The sequence below is a fragment of the Piliocolobus tephrosceles genome, chromosome 9 (genome assembly GCF_002776525.5).
Source record: "Piliocolobus tephrosceles isolate RC106 chromosome 9, ASM277652v3, whole genome shotgun sequence".
Taxonomy (NCBI): Eukaryota; Metazoa; Chordata; class Mammalia; order Primates; family Cercopithecidae; genus Piliocolobus; species Piliocolobus tephrosceles.
The window spans coordinates 69,410,235-69,427,426 of NC_045442.1; the positions used below are offsets into that span (position 1 = coordinate 69,410,235).

The window sequence follows — 17,192 nt, forward strand, 5'->3', positions numbered from 1 at the left end:
TCAATGCTTGCTTATTGAAGTCTCCTGCTACCAAAAAAAAATACCTTCACTTTAGCCATTCTAGCAAATTACCACTCCAGTCTTTCACTTTACTCCTTTTAAAACTGCAAAAGCAAGAAATGCTTATTACATTCCACAAATGATCACGGGACACTGGTTATCTACACGCAAAGAAAGAAGCTCGACTTCTGCTTCACATTATATTAAAAAGAATTACTCAAGATGGATCAAAGACCTAAATGTAAAATCTAAAATAACAAAAATTGTGGGAAGAAAACACAGGAGCAATCTTTGTGACGTTGGACTAAGAAATGGTTTAGCTATGACATCAAAAGTACAGGCAACAAAAGGAATAAACAGGACATTATCCAAATAAAAACCTTTTGTGCTTCAAAGGATAACATCAGGAAAGTTAAACAGGATGGGCACGGTGGCTCAAATCTGTAATCCCAGCACTTTGGAAAGCCGAGGCAGGAAAATTGCTTGAGTTCAAGACCAGTCTGGGCAACCTAGCAAGACCCTGTCTCCACAAAAAAAGTTTAAAAATTAGCCAGGCGTGGTAGCGTGTGCCTGTAGTCCTAGCTACTCATGATGCTGAAGCAGAAGGATTACTTAAGCCCAGGAGTTCAAGGATGCAGGGAGCACAATCACACCACTGCACTCCAGCCTGGGTCCCAGAATGAGAACCTGTCTCTAAAAAAATAAAAATAAAAATTTGTGCTAAAATATATGTAACACAAAATTAGCCATTTAGACTATTTTTTAAATTATGGTAAAATATATATAATAGAAATTTTACCATTTTAATTATTTTAAGTGTACAATTCACTGGTGTTAAGTACATTTACAATACCTTGCAACCATCAGCACTATCCATTTTCAGAACTTTTTCATCAAAACCAAATAGAAAACTGTACCCATTGAATAACAACTCCCATCTCTCCCTCCCCAAAACCCCTGGTAACCCTCTATTCTACGTTCCTTCTGTATGGATTTGCCTATTCTAGGTATCTCCTATAATAAGAATCATATAATGTTTGCCAATTCTAGCTTATTTCACTTAACACGTGCTTTCTTTTTTCTTTTTTGGAGACAGGGTCTCACTCCAGTTGCCCAGGCTGAAGTGCAGTGATGCAATCTTGGCTCACTGCAGCCTCAACCTTCCAGGCTCAGATGACTCTTCCACCTAGCCTCCCATGTAGCTGGGACTACAGGCATGCACCACCAAAATTTTTTGTATTTTTAGTAGAGACAGGGTTTCATCATGGTGACCAGGCTGGTGTAGAACTCCTGGACTAAGGCAATCTGCTTGCCTCAGCCTCCCAAAGTGCTAAGATTACAGGTGTGAGCCACTACACCCAGCCAACATGATTTTTTCAAGATTCATCCATAAGTAGGATATCAGAATTTCGTTTCCTTTTTTAAGGCTGAATAATATTCTGCTATCTATATATACCATATGTTTATCCATTCATTTGTTGATAGACATTTGGGTTGCTTCTAACTTTGGGCTATAGTGAATAAATGCTGTTATGAACATTGGTGTGTATCTGACTCCTTGCTTTAAATTCTTTTGGGTATGTACCTAGAAATAGAATTGCTGCATCACGTGGTAACCCTAAACTTTTTGAGGAGCTGGCAGACTATATTCCACAGCAGTGATACCACTTTATATTCCCATTCCTCACTGCCTTTTAAACTACTGCTTTTAGAAAAAAGAAAAAAAAAAAATCTAGTAACCTCCCAGCACTTTGGGAAGCCAAGGCAGGAGGATAGCTTGAGAACAGGAATTCAAGACCAGTCTGGGAAACATAGTGAGACCCTGTCTTTACAAAAAAATAAAAATAAAAAACGAGCAAAGTGTGGTGGCACATGCCTATAGTTTCAGCTACTTAAAGGCTGAGGCAGGAAGATTGCTTGAGCCCAGGAGTTCGAGGTTGCTATGCCCACACCACTACACTCCAGCCTTGGCAACAGAATGAGACCTCATCTCTTAAAAAAACAATGGAACAACAACACACACCTTTAATTCCAGGAGTGGCCACGAAAGTCTACCAATTAAGTACTGGCTAAATAATAGGTTATTTCTAATTTTTCTCTATTATAAACAATATTGTAACAAAAAATGCTGTGTCTATATCTTTGCACACTTGTGGGAGTATCTCTATAGGATAAATTCCTAGATGTGGAATTGCTAAATGACTTTTACATTTTGATAAATGTCAAATTTCCCTCCAAAACAGTTGCAATGATTTACACCTACCCATTTCATAAAACCCTTGCCAGTTTCAATCCTTTTATTCTTTGACAATCTTAGCAAGGCAAAAATATTTTAATGGTTTAAATTTTTAAAGTTTTTATTTGCACTTCTTGTTATATCTTAACATATCTCGGCCAGGCGCAGTGGCTCACGCCTGTAATCCCAGCACTTTGGGAGGCTGAGGCGAGTGGATCTCTTGAGGTCAGGAGTTCGAGACCAGCATGACCAATATGGTGAAACCCCGTCTCTACTAAAAATACAAAATTAGCTAGGTGTGATGGTGCATGCCTGTAACCCCAACTACTTGAGAGCCTGAGGTAGGAGAATTGCTTGAACCCAGAGATGGAGGTTGCACTGAGCCGAGAGCACACCACTGCACTTGACTCTGGGCAACAAGAGCAAAACTCCATCTCAAAAAAAAAAAAAAAAAACTCAATGAAGGGTTTGAGTCTTAGCAGTTAAAGCCAATGTTGATTGTAGATTAAAAGACAAAAAACAAAAAAAAACTGTCAACCTGTCATCTTAATTATAGTTCTGTTGTCACTACAGAGGAAAATGAATTCTACTGATGCATGGGAAGTTATTTAATTTGACTTTCATGTAAAATCCCCTCCAAAATATAGTAACACTCCATTTTTTTTGAGATGGGGTCTGGTTCTAGGCTAAAGAGCAGTGATGCTATCTTGGCTCACCTTCCACCTCCGGGGCTCAAGCAATCCTCCCACCTCAGGCCTCCCGAGTAACTGGAATTACAGGCATGCACCACCATGCCCGGCTAATTTTTGTATTTTTTGTAGAGATGAGGTTTCACCATGTTGCCCAGGCTGGTCTCAAACTCCTGAGCTCAAGCAATCTACCTGCCTTGACCTCCCAAAGTGCTGGAATTACAGGTGTGAGCCATCACACCTGGCCCAAAATATATTAAGACTTTCCTTAGTTTAAGAACTATCTTCAAGTTATTCATCTGGATCCCATCCTTAACAAACCATTACTGCTAATCTGTCTTCAGTGACATTATTATAGACATATCAGGTTATCTAAAAACTCAGCTCTGAATTTACATTGTAATATTAGTAAAAATTAAATGGAGATCATTATACTGTAATGTATTTTAACTGTCCATTCTTCTAGGACCTGGAAGTCCTACTCTTATGTTAGATTAAATCTTAAGAAATCCAGAGGTTTTTCTTTCTAGTACTCAGTGCTTTAACTGAGTTGGGATTTTTTTTTTTTTTTAACATTATAGCATTTAATAGGAAAAACCATTTGAAGATAATTTATCTTTCATACAACTGTAATTGAAAATGTCAACTAATTGTACAGTGTTTTTCCCCATAAAACACAATTTAGTGCCAGGAGAAAAAAGAACTATTTCTTCAGATAACTTTATATGTGTCCTGTTTTTTCCATTAAAAACTAAATAGCCCAAAGTATCTTCCTTTTGGCCTTAATGACAGGACCTGAGGCCAAAGCTGCGCGTTCAATTAGAGTAACATTTCTATGCTTTTTTCCTTTCTACTGAGTTTCTGCTGTTAAAAAAAAAAACAAAACAAAACTTTATGATTTTGTAAAATATCACTAGAATGCGCAGAGTAAGGGAGCAACATTCTTACACAGCAAGACTACACTTCTAATATGTGAGTAAGGAAGGCACACTGAAGTAGACAAGACCATTTTGGAGGTTTTCGAGATTGTTACAAAACCTCCAAAGAAAAATGTCAGTAATATAATTTGAACATGATCACTACCTTCTTCTTCTAACCCGACACACCCATAAAAATATTCTATGATTAGCTAATCTAAAACCACTATATATTTTTTTTTTTACAAAGGCAAAAGATAAGTCACACCCCAAAATGCCAGTAACAGAGGGCAAAATTTCCAATAATTCTTCTCTAGGTGCTTGGTTAACAAAGGCTAATAATTTAGACTGGGAATTTATCCAGTCCCTTTGCTTCTTAGTGGGAAAATTATACAATAAAACTGTACATCCACCCATTTCAGTTATCTCAGTCTGAGTACCACAGTTCAACCCATTAGAGGGCAGTGTTGTTAAAAGTTCTGCCGTTAAAAAAAAAAAAGCTGAATAACTCAAAACTTTTTGTATTTGTTTATATATACTTTAACACTAATTTGCTCCTTAGTAACAAGGTAAACAAAATCTTAAGCCAAAATATCATATTTATGATATATTTAAGGCCAGGCATGGTGGCTCATGCCTGTAATCCTAGCACTTTGGGAGGCCAAGGTGAGAGGATCACTTGAGCCCAGCCAGGAGTTTAAGACCAGCCTGGGCAACAAAACAAAACCACATCTCTACAAAAATACAAAAATTAGCTGGCATGGTGGTGTGCATTGTAGCCCCAGCTACTCAGGAGGCTGAAGTGGGAGGATTGCTTGAGCCCAGGAGGTGGCGGCTGTAGTGAGCCATGATTGTGTCACTGCACTCTAGCCTAGGTGACAGAGTGAGACCCTGTCTCTGAAAGAAAATAAAGTAAAATAAAATAAATAAATACACAAATCATATATAAATATCATGTTACATTTATGATATCATAAATACCATATTGTAGGAAATAATTACTTCAGAGAAAAAAAATGAAAATCACTTCCCCACCAGAATCAAAAAAGTTTTTCTACCACTCTAAATAGATTATTGTTTATTTGCATAAGTTGTTATTTATATTACTTTAACTAGACTTTATGAGTTCACTTAACTATCTTTTCAGGGCACAAAACTGAATGTTTACATTTCAAAAACTTCAAATTCCATTTCTCTGCTCTAGTCAAAATTATTAGCTTTTCCATTTACAAGCTGTAGTAAATTCTTAAGAGTTTTTATTTGCTTTTTAATACCGGAAAAGACAGAGATGACTTGCCAAAAGTTAACAGATGGTCAGTAACATAAGTAAAGCCTTTTTTGGCTGGATACAATGACTCACGCCTGTAATACCAATATTCTGGGAGGCTGATGTGGGAGGATCACTTGAGCCCAGGAGTTTGAGACCAGCCTAGGCAATATAGTGAAACCCTGTCTCTACAAAAAAAATTTTTTAATTATCCAAGCATGGTGGTGTGCACCTGTATTCCCAGCTACTCAGGAGGCTGAGGTGGGAAGATCACTTCTGCCCAGGAGTTGGAGGGAGCAGTGAGCTATGATCATGCCACTGGACTTAGGCCCAGATGACAGAGCGAGACCCTGCCTCTATTTTAAAAAACAAAAAACAAAAAAAAGGCCTGTTTTGTTTTATGGGGTTTTTTGTTTGTTTGTTTTTTGAGACAGAGTCTCACTCTGTTGCCCCGGCTGGCGTGCAGTGGCGCAATCTCAGCTCACTGCAAGCTCCACCTCCTGGGTTCATGCTGTACTCCTGCCTCAGCCTCCCGAGTAGCTGGGACCACAGGCACACGCCACCACACCTGGCTAATTTTTTGTATTTTTAGTAGAGACGGGGTTTCACTGTGTTAGCCAGAATGGTCTCGATCTCCTGACGTCGTGATCTGCCTGCCTCGGCCTCCCAAAGTGCTGGGATTACAGGCGTGAGCCACCGTGCCCGGCCTGTTTTATGTTTTTTAAATAGCAAAGGAGTTCCAAAAATATCTTGCCAAAAAAATTCTATTTGCTGAAATGCTGGAACAAATTATTACTTCCACTGAAGGTGATGTCATCACTTAGACAGTTCTCTAAATACAGATATTTGAAATTCCTTTCTAAATCATTCAAAATACAGATGTTCTCAGGCTACAAGGGATTAAACTAACAGACATCAGAACACAAATTTTTTTCCATCTGGCAACTGAGATACCTTTATTTCCTTTTTTTGAGACAGAGTTTTGCTCTGTCACCCAGGCTGGAGTGCAGTGGTGCAATCTCAGCTCACTGCAATCTCTGCTTCCCAGGCTCAAGTGATCTTCCCATCTAAGCCTCCTGGGTAGCTGGGACTACAGACGTGCACCACTACTCTCGGCTAATTTTTTTCTTTTTAATTTTTTGTAAATAGAGACGAGGTCTGCTCAGACTGGTCTGAAGGTCCTGGGCTCAAACCATCCTCTCACCTCAGCCTCCCAAAGTGCTGATATTACAGGCATGAGCCACCATGCCTGGCCTTCTAATGCTAGTAGCTAAATACCTTCTGCTGTGATTTATAATATGTAAGAATGGTTGTACATTTCTCAAAAATTCAATAAAACTGCTTTAGCTACAAAACTAGAATATTTAAAAAATAGGTTCGAAATGTTTAGAAATATTTATTTTTTTTTTTAAGTGTATAGATCACTTTCCTACAGTGATTTATTTTGACTTATTGGCAACAGTCCATTGACTGTGGGCTGGATATTTCTTCAAAAGGGCCATTGTATATATAGAAAATTTCCAAAAAACAGTCTTCAAAAACATTGAATTCATGATTCTTTTTTTTTTTTTTTTCTTTTTTTTGAGAGGGAGTCTCGCTCTGTCACCAGGCTGGAGCGCAGTGGCATGATCTCGGCTTACTGCAATCTCTTCTCCCGGGTTCAAGCCATTCTCCTGCCTCAGCCTCTTGAGTAGCTGGGATTACAGGTGTGCCACCACACCCAGCAAAGTTTTGTATTTTTAGTAGAGATGGGGTTTTACCGTGTTTCCCAGGATGGTCTTGATCTCCTGACCTCGTGATTCACCCACCTTGGCCTCCCAAAGTGCTGGGATTACAGGCATGAGCCACCACTCCCAGCCGTAATTTTGTTTTATATGCTTCCTAGAAGCATGCAAATCTAGAGAATTTAGCTATTTACAAACTTTATGACAAAAAATGTGCAAAACCATGCAATAATCTGATAAAATCTGTAACCATTTATTTTTTATTTTTTTAAAGGAGTTTTTTGTAGATATGAATTAGGTTCTGTAACAGAATGGAAAATTAGCTTAATGTAAAAGTTGGGTTAATTACAATGTTCAGAAGCACTGTAAGTCACATATCAAAACATGTCTATGCAAATTAGTTTCTGCAAATCCTTACTATCTATCAGTGTTCCTTAAGGATAATTGCTCCTGTGATTAAAATGAAAAGCATATTATGGCAAATTTAAATTTTCTTCATGTCTTCTAATGGGGTTCAGGACACTCTACCCTAAAATATGGCACTGTATCATTTGAGCAGAAGCAGAAAGTCTCTCTGACCTTCTCCTATTCTTTTCCCCTTAAAGCAGACCACAAAAGAGTTCTCTGGGCTGGGCGTGGTGGCTCACACCTGTAATCCCATCACTTTGGGAGGCTGAGGCGGGTGGATCACGAGGTCAGGAGATCGAGACCATCCTGGCTAACATGGTGAAACCCATCTCTACTAAAAATACAAAAAAATTAGCTGGGCAGCAGCGGGCACCTGTAGTCCCAGCTACTCAAGAGGCTGAGGCAGGAGAATGGCATGAACCTGGGAGGTGGAGCTTGCAGTGAGCCAAGATCACGCCACTGCACTCCAGCGTGGGAGACAGAGTGAGACTCCGTCTCAAAAAAATAAAAAGAATTATCTGACCTTCCTCTCAAGCAGTATAAGACTTTCAATCCAAAAGTATCTTCTCTCTACCTGGAGGAAAGGAACATCCTATCCTGAGACACAGAGATACCAAGAAGTATCTGAACAAACAGGCTTTGCTAATTTCCCCCCAGTTTATTACCATTAGATCATATCCTCTTTGTTCGTCATATTTCTGCATGACTATCCACTCATCAAACCTAGCATAAAAATACACAGGTTTCTTCCTCTGGGAACAGGGCATAGCTAGACAGAAAGCAGCAGAAACCTCGGCAGAGGTAAATGCCCCTGTCTGACAGCTTTGAAGAGAGCAGTGGATCTCCCAGCACGGAGGCTGAGATCTGACAACGGACAGACTGCCTGCTCAAGTGAGTCCCCGACCCCTGAGTAGCCTAACTGAGAGACATCCCCCACTAGGTGCAGACCGACACCTCACAACTCACACAGTGGGGTACGCCCCTGAGACGAAGCTTCCAGAGTGAGAATCAGACAGCAACACTCACTGTTCAGCAATATTCTATCTTCTGCAGCCTCTGCTGCTGATACCCAGGCAAACAGGGTCTGGAGTGGACCTCAAGCAAACTCCAATAGACCTACAGCTGAGGGTCCTGACTGTTAGAAGGAAAATTAACAAACAGAAAGGACACCCACACCAAAACCCCATCAGTACGACACCATCATCAAAGATGAGAGGCAGATAAAACCACAAAGATGGGGAAAAAGCACTGCAGAAAAGCTGAAAATTCAAAAAATCAGAGTGCATCTCCCCCTCCAAAGGAACACAGCTCATCGCCAGCAACAGAACAAAGCTGAACGGAGAATGACTTTGACGAGTCAAGAGAAGCAGGCTTCAGTCGATCAAACTTCTCAGAACTAAAGGAGGAACTACGTAATCAGCACAAAGAAACTAAAAACCTTGAAACAAGATTTGACCAATGGCTAACTAGAATAACCAATGTAGAGAAGTCCTTAAAAGAACTGACAGAGATGGGGCCGGGCGCGGTGGCTCAAGCCTGTAATCCCAGCACTTTGGGAGGCCGAGACGGGCAGATCATGAGGTCAGGAGATCGAGACCATCCTGGCTAACACGGTGAAACCCCATCTCTACTAAAAAATACAAAAAAAAAAAAAACTAGCCGGGCAAGGTGGCGGGCACCTGTAGTCCCAGCTACTCGGGAGGCTGAGGCAGGAGAATGGCGTAAACCCGGGAGGCGGAGCTTGCAGTGAGCTGAGATCCGGCCACCGCACTACAGCCTGGGCGACAGAGCTAGACTCCGTCTCAAAAAAAAAAAAAGAACTGACAGAGATGAAAACCGTAACATGAGAACTACGTGACAAAAGCACAAGCTTCAGTAACCGACTCGATCAACTGGAAGAAAGAGTATCAGCGACTGAAGATTAAATGAATGAAATGAAGCAAGAAGAGAAGTGTAGAGAAAAAACAGTAAAAAGAAACGAACAAAGCCTCCAAGAAATATGGGATTATGTGAAAAGACCAAATCTATGTCTGATTGGAGTGCCTGAAAGTGACGGGGAAAACGGAACCAAGCTGGAAAACACTCTCCAGGGTATCATCCAGAACTTCCCCAACCTAGTAAGGCGGGCCAACATTCAAATTCAGGAAATACAGAGAACACCACAAAGATACTCCTCGAGAAGAGCAACTCCAAGATACATAATTGTCAGATTCACCAAAGTTGAAATGAAGGAAAAACTGTTAAGGGCAGCCAGAAAGGTTGGGTTACACACAAAGGAAAGCCCATCAGACTAACAGCAGATCTCTCGGCAGAAACTCTCCAAGCCAGAAGACAGTGGTGGCCGATATTCAACATTCTTAAAGAAAAGAATTTTCAACCCAGAATTTCATATCCAGCCAAACTAAGTTTCATAAGTGAAGGAGAAATAAAATCCTTTACAGAGAAGCAAATGCTTAGAGATTTTGTCACCACCAGGCCTGCCCTACAAGAGATCCTGAAGGAAGCACTAAACATGGAAAGGAACAACAGGTACCAGCCATTGCAAAAACATGTCAAAATGTAAAGTCCATCGATGCTAGGAAGAAACTGCATCAACTAGCGAGCAAAATAACCAGCTAATACCATAATGACAGGATCAAGTTTACACATAACAATATTAACCTTAAATGTAAATGGACTAAATGGTCCAATTAAAAGACACAGACTGGCACATTGGATAAAGAGTCAAGACCCATCAGTTTGCTGTATTCAGGAGACCCATCTAACATGCAGAGACACAGATAGGCTCAAAATGAAGGGATGGAGGAAGATCTACCAAGCAAATGGAAAAACAAAAAAAAGCAGGGGTTGCAATCCTAGTCTCTGATAAAACAGACTTTAAACCATCAAAGATCAAAAGAGACAAAGAAGGCCATTACATAATGGTAAAGGGAGAGCTAACTATCCTAAATATATATGCACCCAATACAGGAGCACCCAGATTCATAAAGCAAGTCCTTAGAGACTTACAAAGAGACTTAGACTCCCATACAATAATAATGGGAGATTTTAACACCCCACTGTCAACATTAGACAGATCAACGAGACAGAAAGTTAACAAGGATATGCAGGAATTGAACTCAACTCTGCACCAAGCAGACCTAATAGACATCTACAGAACTCTCCACCCCAAATCAACAGAATATACATTCTTCTCAGCACCACATCACACTTATTCCAAAATTGACCACATAGTTGGAAGTAAAGCACTCCTCAGCAAATGTAAAAGAACAGAAATTACAACAAACTGTCTCTCAGACCACAGTGCAATCAAACTAGAACTCAGGACTAAGAAACTCAATCAAAACCGCTCAACTACATGGAAACTGAACAACCTGCTCCTGAATGACTACTGGGTACATAACAAAATGAAGGCAGAAATAAAGATGTTCTTTGAAACCAGTGAGAACAAAGATACAACATACCAGAATCTCTGGGACACATTTAAAGCAGTGTGTAGCGGGAAATTTATAGCACTAAATTCCCACAAGAGAAAGCAGGAAAGATCTAAAATGGACACCCTAACATCACAATTAAAAGAACTAGAGAAGCGAGAGCAAACACATGCAAAAGCTAGCAGGGGCAAGAAATAACAAAGATCAGAGCAGAACTGAAGGAGACAGAGACACAAAAAAACCCTCCAAAAAAATCAATGAATCCAGGAGGTGGTTTTCTGAAAAGATCAACAAAATTGATAGACCGCTAGCAAGACTAATAAAGAAGAAAAGAGAGAAGAATCAAATAGACACAATAAAAAATGATAAAGGGGATATCACCACCAACCCCACAGAAATACAAACTACCATCAGAGAATACTATAAACATTTTTATAGTATAAAAATACTATAAAAGCAAATAAACTAGAAAATCTAGAAGAAATGGATAATTTACTGGACACTTACACTCTCCCAAGACTAAACCAGGAAGAAGTTGAATCCCTGAATAGACCAATAGCAGGCTCTGAAATTGAGGCAATAATTAATAGCCTACCAATGAAAAAAAGTCCAGGACCAGACAGATTCACAGCTGAATTCTACCAGAGGTACAAGGAGGAGTTGGTACCATTCCTTCTGAAACTGTTCCAATCAACAGAAAAAGAGGGAATCCTCCCTAACTCATTTTACAAGGCCAACATCATCCTGATACCAAAGCCTGGCAGAGATACAACAAAAAAAGAGAATTTTAGACCAATATCCCTGATGAACATCGATGCAAAAATCCTCAATACAATACTGGCAAACCGAATCCAGCAGCACATCAAAAAGCTTATCTACCATGATCAAGTGGGCTTCATCCCTGGGATGCAAGGCTGGTTCAACATACACAAATCAACAAACGTAATCCAGCATATAAACAGAACCAAAGACAAAAACCACATGATTATCTCAATAGATGCAGAAAAGCCCTTGACAAAATTCAACAGCCCTTCATGCTAAAAACTCTCAATAAATTCGGTATTGATGGAACGTATCTCAAAATAATAAGAGCTATTTGTGACAAACCCACAGCCAATATCATACTGAATGGGCAAAAGCTGGAAGCATTCCCTTTGAAAACTGGCACAAGACAAGGATGCCATCTCTCACCACTCCTATTCAACATAGTGTTGGAAGTTCTGGCCAGGGCAATCAGGCAAGAGAAAGAAAGAAAGGGTATTCAATTAGGAAAAGAGGAAGTCAAATTGTCCCTGTTTGCAGATGACATGATTGTATATTTAGAATACCCCATTGTCTCAGCCCAACTTAAGCTGATAAGCAACTTCAGCAAACTCTCAGGATACAAAATCAATGTGCAAAAATCACAAGCATTCTTATACACCAGTAACAGACAAAAAGAGCCAAATCATGAATGAACTCCCATTCACAATAGCTTTAAAGAGAGTAAAATAACTAGGAATCCAACTTACAAGGGATGTAAAGGACCTCTTCAAGGAGAACTACAAACCACTGCTCAGTGAAATCAAAGAGGACACAAACAAATGGAAGAACATACCACGCTCATGGATAGGAAGAATCAATATTGTGAAAATGGCCATACTGCCCAAGGTAATTTACAGATTCAATGCCATCCCCATTAAGCTACCAATGAGTTTCTTCACAGAATTGGAAAAAACTGCTTTAAAGTGCATATGGAACCAAAAAGGACCCCGCATTGCCAAGACAATCCTAAGCCAAAAGAACAAAGCTGGAGGCATCACGCTACCTGACTTCAAACTATACTACAAGGCTACAGTAACCAAAACAGCATGGTACTGGTACCAAAACAGAGATATAGACCAATGGAACAGAACAGAGCCCTCAGAAATAATACCACACATCTACAGCCATCTGATCTTTGACAAACCTGACAAAAACAAGAAATGGGGAAAGGATTCCCTATTTAATAAATGGTGCTGGGAAAATTGGCTAGCCATAAGTAGAAAGCTGAAACTGGATCCTTTCCTTACTCCTTATACGAAAATTAATTCGAGATGGATTAGAGACTTAAATGTTAGACCTAAAACCATAAAAACCCTAGAAGAAAACCTAGGTAATACCATTCAGGACATAGGCATGGGCAAGGACTTCATGACTAAAACACCAAAAGCAATGGCAACAAAAGTCCAAATTGACAAATGGTATCTAATTAAACTAAAGAGCTTCTGCACAGCAAAAGAAACTACCATCAGCTTCTGCACAGCAAAAGAAACTACCATCAGGCAACCTACAGAATGGGAGAAAATTTTTGCAATCTACTTATCTGACAAAGGGCTAATATCCAGAACCTATAAAGAACTCAATCAAATCTACAAGAAAAAAACAACCCCATCAAAAAGTGGGCAAAGGATATGAACAGACACTTCTCAAAAGAAGACACTCATACAGCCAACAGATACATGAAAAAATGCTCATCATCACTCAACATCAGAGAAATGCAAATCAAAACCACAATGAGATACCATCTCATACCAGTTAGAATGGCAATCATTAAAAATCAGGAAACAACAGGTGCTGGAGAGGATGTGGAGAAACAGGAACACTTTTACACTGTTGGTGGGACTGTAAACTAGTTCAACCATTGTGGAAAACAGTGCGGCGATTCCTCAAGGATGTACAACTAGAAATACCATTTGACCCAGCCATCCCATTACTGGGGATATACCCAAAGGATTATAAGTCATGCTGCTATAAAGACGCATGCACACGTATGTTTATTGCGGCACTATTCACAATAGCAAAGACTTGGAATCAACCCAAACATCCATCAGTGACAGACTGGATTAAGAAAATGTGGCACATATACACCATGGAATACTATGCAGCCATAAAAAAGGATGAGTTTGTGTCCTTTGTAGGGACATGGATGCAGCTGGAAACCATCATTCTCAGCAAACTATCTCAAGAACAGAAAACCAAATACCATATGTTCTCACTCATAGGTGGGAATTGAACAATGAGATCACTTGGACACAGGAAGGGGAACATCACACACTGGGTCCTATTGTGGGGAGGGGGGAGAGGGAAGGAATAGCATTAGGAGATATACCTAACGTAAATGACAAGTTAATGGGTGCAGCACACCAACATGGCACATGTATACATATGTAACAAACCTGCACGTTGTGCACATGTACCCTAGAACTTAAAATATAATAATAATTTTAAAAAAAAGAAAAAATGAATAAGACCTACTGTTTGATAGCACAACAGGGTGACTATAGTCAATAGCAAGTTAACTCTAAAATAACTTAAAGAGAGTTTGCAACTCAATGGATAAATGCTTGAGGGGATGGATACCCCATTCTCCATGATGTGATTATTTCACATTGTATACCTGTAACAAAACATTTTCTGTATCCCATAAATACATACACCTACTATGTACCCATAAAAATTAAAAATTTTTAAAAAGTTTAAAACTAAACGGTCATCTACTTGTTATTTTTCTGACAGATGTAAATTTGATTCTTGTTAGTTCAATTTGTGTTGAGCTAAAACTAGAAACTATCTTTTATTTGTAGAAATGAAAGAAAAATGAAAGTTTATATTCATCCTGGTTTTTAAAAAGTTAGAAATGTTCATTACAAATACCTCCCCAAAGTGTTCTAGAGAGGATTTAATGGAATACTCTAAAATTTTCAACATAATTCTTGAATAATATGAGTTTCTCAATAAACATTAAAAAAAAAAAAATACACAGGTTTCCCTGTTTCTTTGGGTTCTTATTTTTTTCTATGTCTTTTCTTTTTTTGAGACAGGGTCTTACTCTGTCACCCTGGCTGGAGTGCAGTGTTGTGCTCATGGCTCACTGTATCCTCAACCTCCTCAGGCTCAAGTGATCCTCCTCCCACCTCAGCCTCCCAAGTAACTGGGTCTAGAGGTACATGCCACAACACCTGGCTAATTTTTTTGTATTTTTTGTAGAGATGGAGTTTTACCATGTTGCTCAGGCTGGGGTCTTCATTTCTAAAGGCTTTTTGTCATGTAAATTTTGTATTAAATAAATTTGTATGCTTTTCTCTTGTTAATCTGTCTTTTGGTATAGGGGTCTCAGCTATGAAGCTAGTGACAGGCAAGAAAAAAACTTTTTCTCTCTTACTGGGGCAAAAGGGCAGGTGGTGTTATACAGCAGAGACAAGAAACCAAGACATGTGTATAGTAATGTTTAAGGTTAATATATAAAAGGCATATGGTTCTGCCCAAAAAAGAAAAAGGAAATGCTGAATCTGCATTTGGTCCAGCCTCATCTTTCTGTCTTTTTGAAAACAGCAGTAATCTTCAAAATTCCTCTGAGTACCTCCTAAAATGCTTGTTAAAAATCTATGTTCGTCTTCGCATAATTTTTTTAGTTGACAACTAAAATTTTTCATAATTTAGTTTCAAATGATTTAATTCTGTCATATTGAAAATGTCAGTAATTTCTAAAAAATGATTACCTTAAAAATGTATCCACTGCAGTCTAAATACCATAATGATTTGCTATCCATCATCATCCACTTAAAATATGTGAACAAAATTTTTTTTAAATACTTGGACATTTTACATCTTTTTTTATTTCTTGATGGTACATTTTCATTCCATTCTTATTCTAGAACAGTGATTCTCAACAGGGGTGGAGTCACTAGAGGTAGTGGGAGTTATTTTACCTACCAGGGGACATTTGACAATGTCTGGAGACATTTTTGATTGTCACAAATTAAGAAAGGGTGCTACAGGCATCTAGTGAACCACAGATGCTATTAAACATCCTATAAAGCTGAAGATAGCCCCCAACAACAAGAATTATCTGACTCAAAATGTCAATAGTATTATTGACAAGGTTAAACCTTGTCCTACAGTGACACATTTTTATGCCTGAAAATCTTTTATCACATTATACTTCTCTATATTAAAAATGTTTATACAATTAACAAAAATATGAATTTCCTAAAACAAAAAGCCTGCGTTAAAGTCCTATAACAAGGCTGTGTTAAAGATAGTATCTTCTGGATTGTTACTATAATTATTATTCACATATGTTAATCTAAATAACATGACTAAACAATCAATATCAAATATACACAAGTGAAAATATATTAAGATGTTCCTAATGAGATGGATGGGGTTTATGTTTGTTATATTTCATTAGTTATTGTGTCTGTGGATAAATATTCTAATTGTTAGAATAAAAATTCAGCACAAAGATATTTCTATTTTCACGAGAGCCGAGAAACCTTCACAAGTAGATGGAAAAGGAGTTCTATTGTAATAATGTCACCTAATTCTGTGAGCTCTAAGTTACACAGTGAGCTCTTTTTAAAAAATCATTTTAGTGATCAATCAACAAACAACCTAATAAGATTCTCTTTAAACATTGTTAAAAGCAAGGAACTTGCAAGGCTTTGTTATATAGTCATTCAAGGCACTTACTTACACAATACCTGCAGCTACTGGGTGACCCTGAGATTTTTAAACCCCTGCTTTACTACAGAGTCCAAAAGAGGCCTTGTTTAATGAAGGGAATTTGGGAACTTCTCTTAGTTCAATAGTTCAATATGAGAACACATTTCATTTATCAAAGTTTGGGGAGCCTCAACAGACATTTTGTAAGTTAATGTTACTTTGGAAAACCTCTATTAACTGCCCATAACCATGTTTATTAGTCCATCATGAAAACTCCAGCACAGATATTATCAAGTATCTATGCTTAACCACCTAGGTCTTAGAAATGATATCATGAGTTTTCAGAAAATTAGATTCCCAAGAAAGAAATGGTCCAAATATGACTGAAGTTCTCTCCATTACTCCCTTACCTCTTAGATACTCTGTACTGTGCTGTGGTCAATTTTCCAGTCTCAGGGTCATGTACTGTAGCTCGGCTCAGCTACAAAAAAAGAGAAAGGACAAGGACTTACTCCAGTAGCAGGCAATTTTGGGCTTTTTGTTTGTTTTGTTTTGCCAAGCCACAGGTGATTGGAAGGGTTCAGATTGGTCTGGATGGTGGGTAATGGTCTCAAATCCACAAAAACATTTAGAAAGGTGGCAGTAAGAACAGCCACTTCCAAATCAAGAGAAAATGAGTTGACAGATTTTTGTTGTAGATTTATTGTCCTTTCACTTTTTTTTTTTTTTTTTTTAAATCATTTGAAGCTGTATGTAAATGATTTACAGCACTGGGTTTCACAGAAACTTTCTCAGATCTAGAAGTTATTTAAATATTTTGAAAAAAAAATAGTAGACTCCTTAAATTCATTTTTAAAAACTCTCACTGAGATAAAACTGTTTTCAAATCTCTCTGGCAAAGTAAAAGGCAACTAAGTTTACAACTAATTTCTGGAAGACTGAGCTCAGAAGCGTAATTCTGTTCTTCCTACTGCCAACTTTTGAGTCAGCGAATTTTTTTAAATAAAAAACTCCAACAGGAGGAATACAGATTACTACATAATGACAATGG

At 38.5% G+C, this 17,192-nt stretch overlaps 1 protein-coding gene across 4 annotated transcripts in view; it reads right to left on the minus strand.

The window, feature by feature from the left end:
• Nucleotides 1-17,192, minus strand: part of P4HA1 (prolyl 4-hydroxylase subunit alpha 1) — an 89,822-nt gene that overhangs the window by 24,279 nt on the left and 48,351 nt on the right. For 2 of the 4 annotated variants that reach the window (XM_023204976.1, XM_023204977.1), the window contains exon 9: nt 16,552-16,622. The exons of the other annotated variants lie outside the window; for them this stretch is intronic. In XM_023204976.1, the coding sequence (XP_023060744.1) occupies nt 16,552-16,622 (71 nt within the window). The remainder of the gene's footprint in view (nt 1-16,551; nt 16,623-17,192) is intronic. 4 annotated transcript variants of the gene reach the window in all.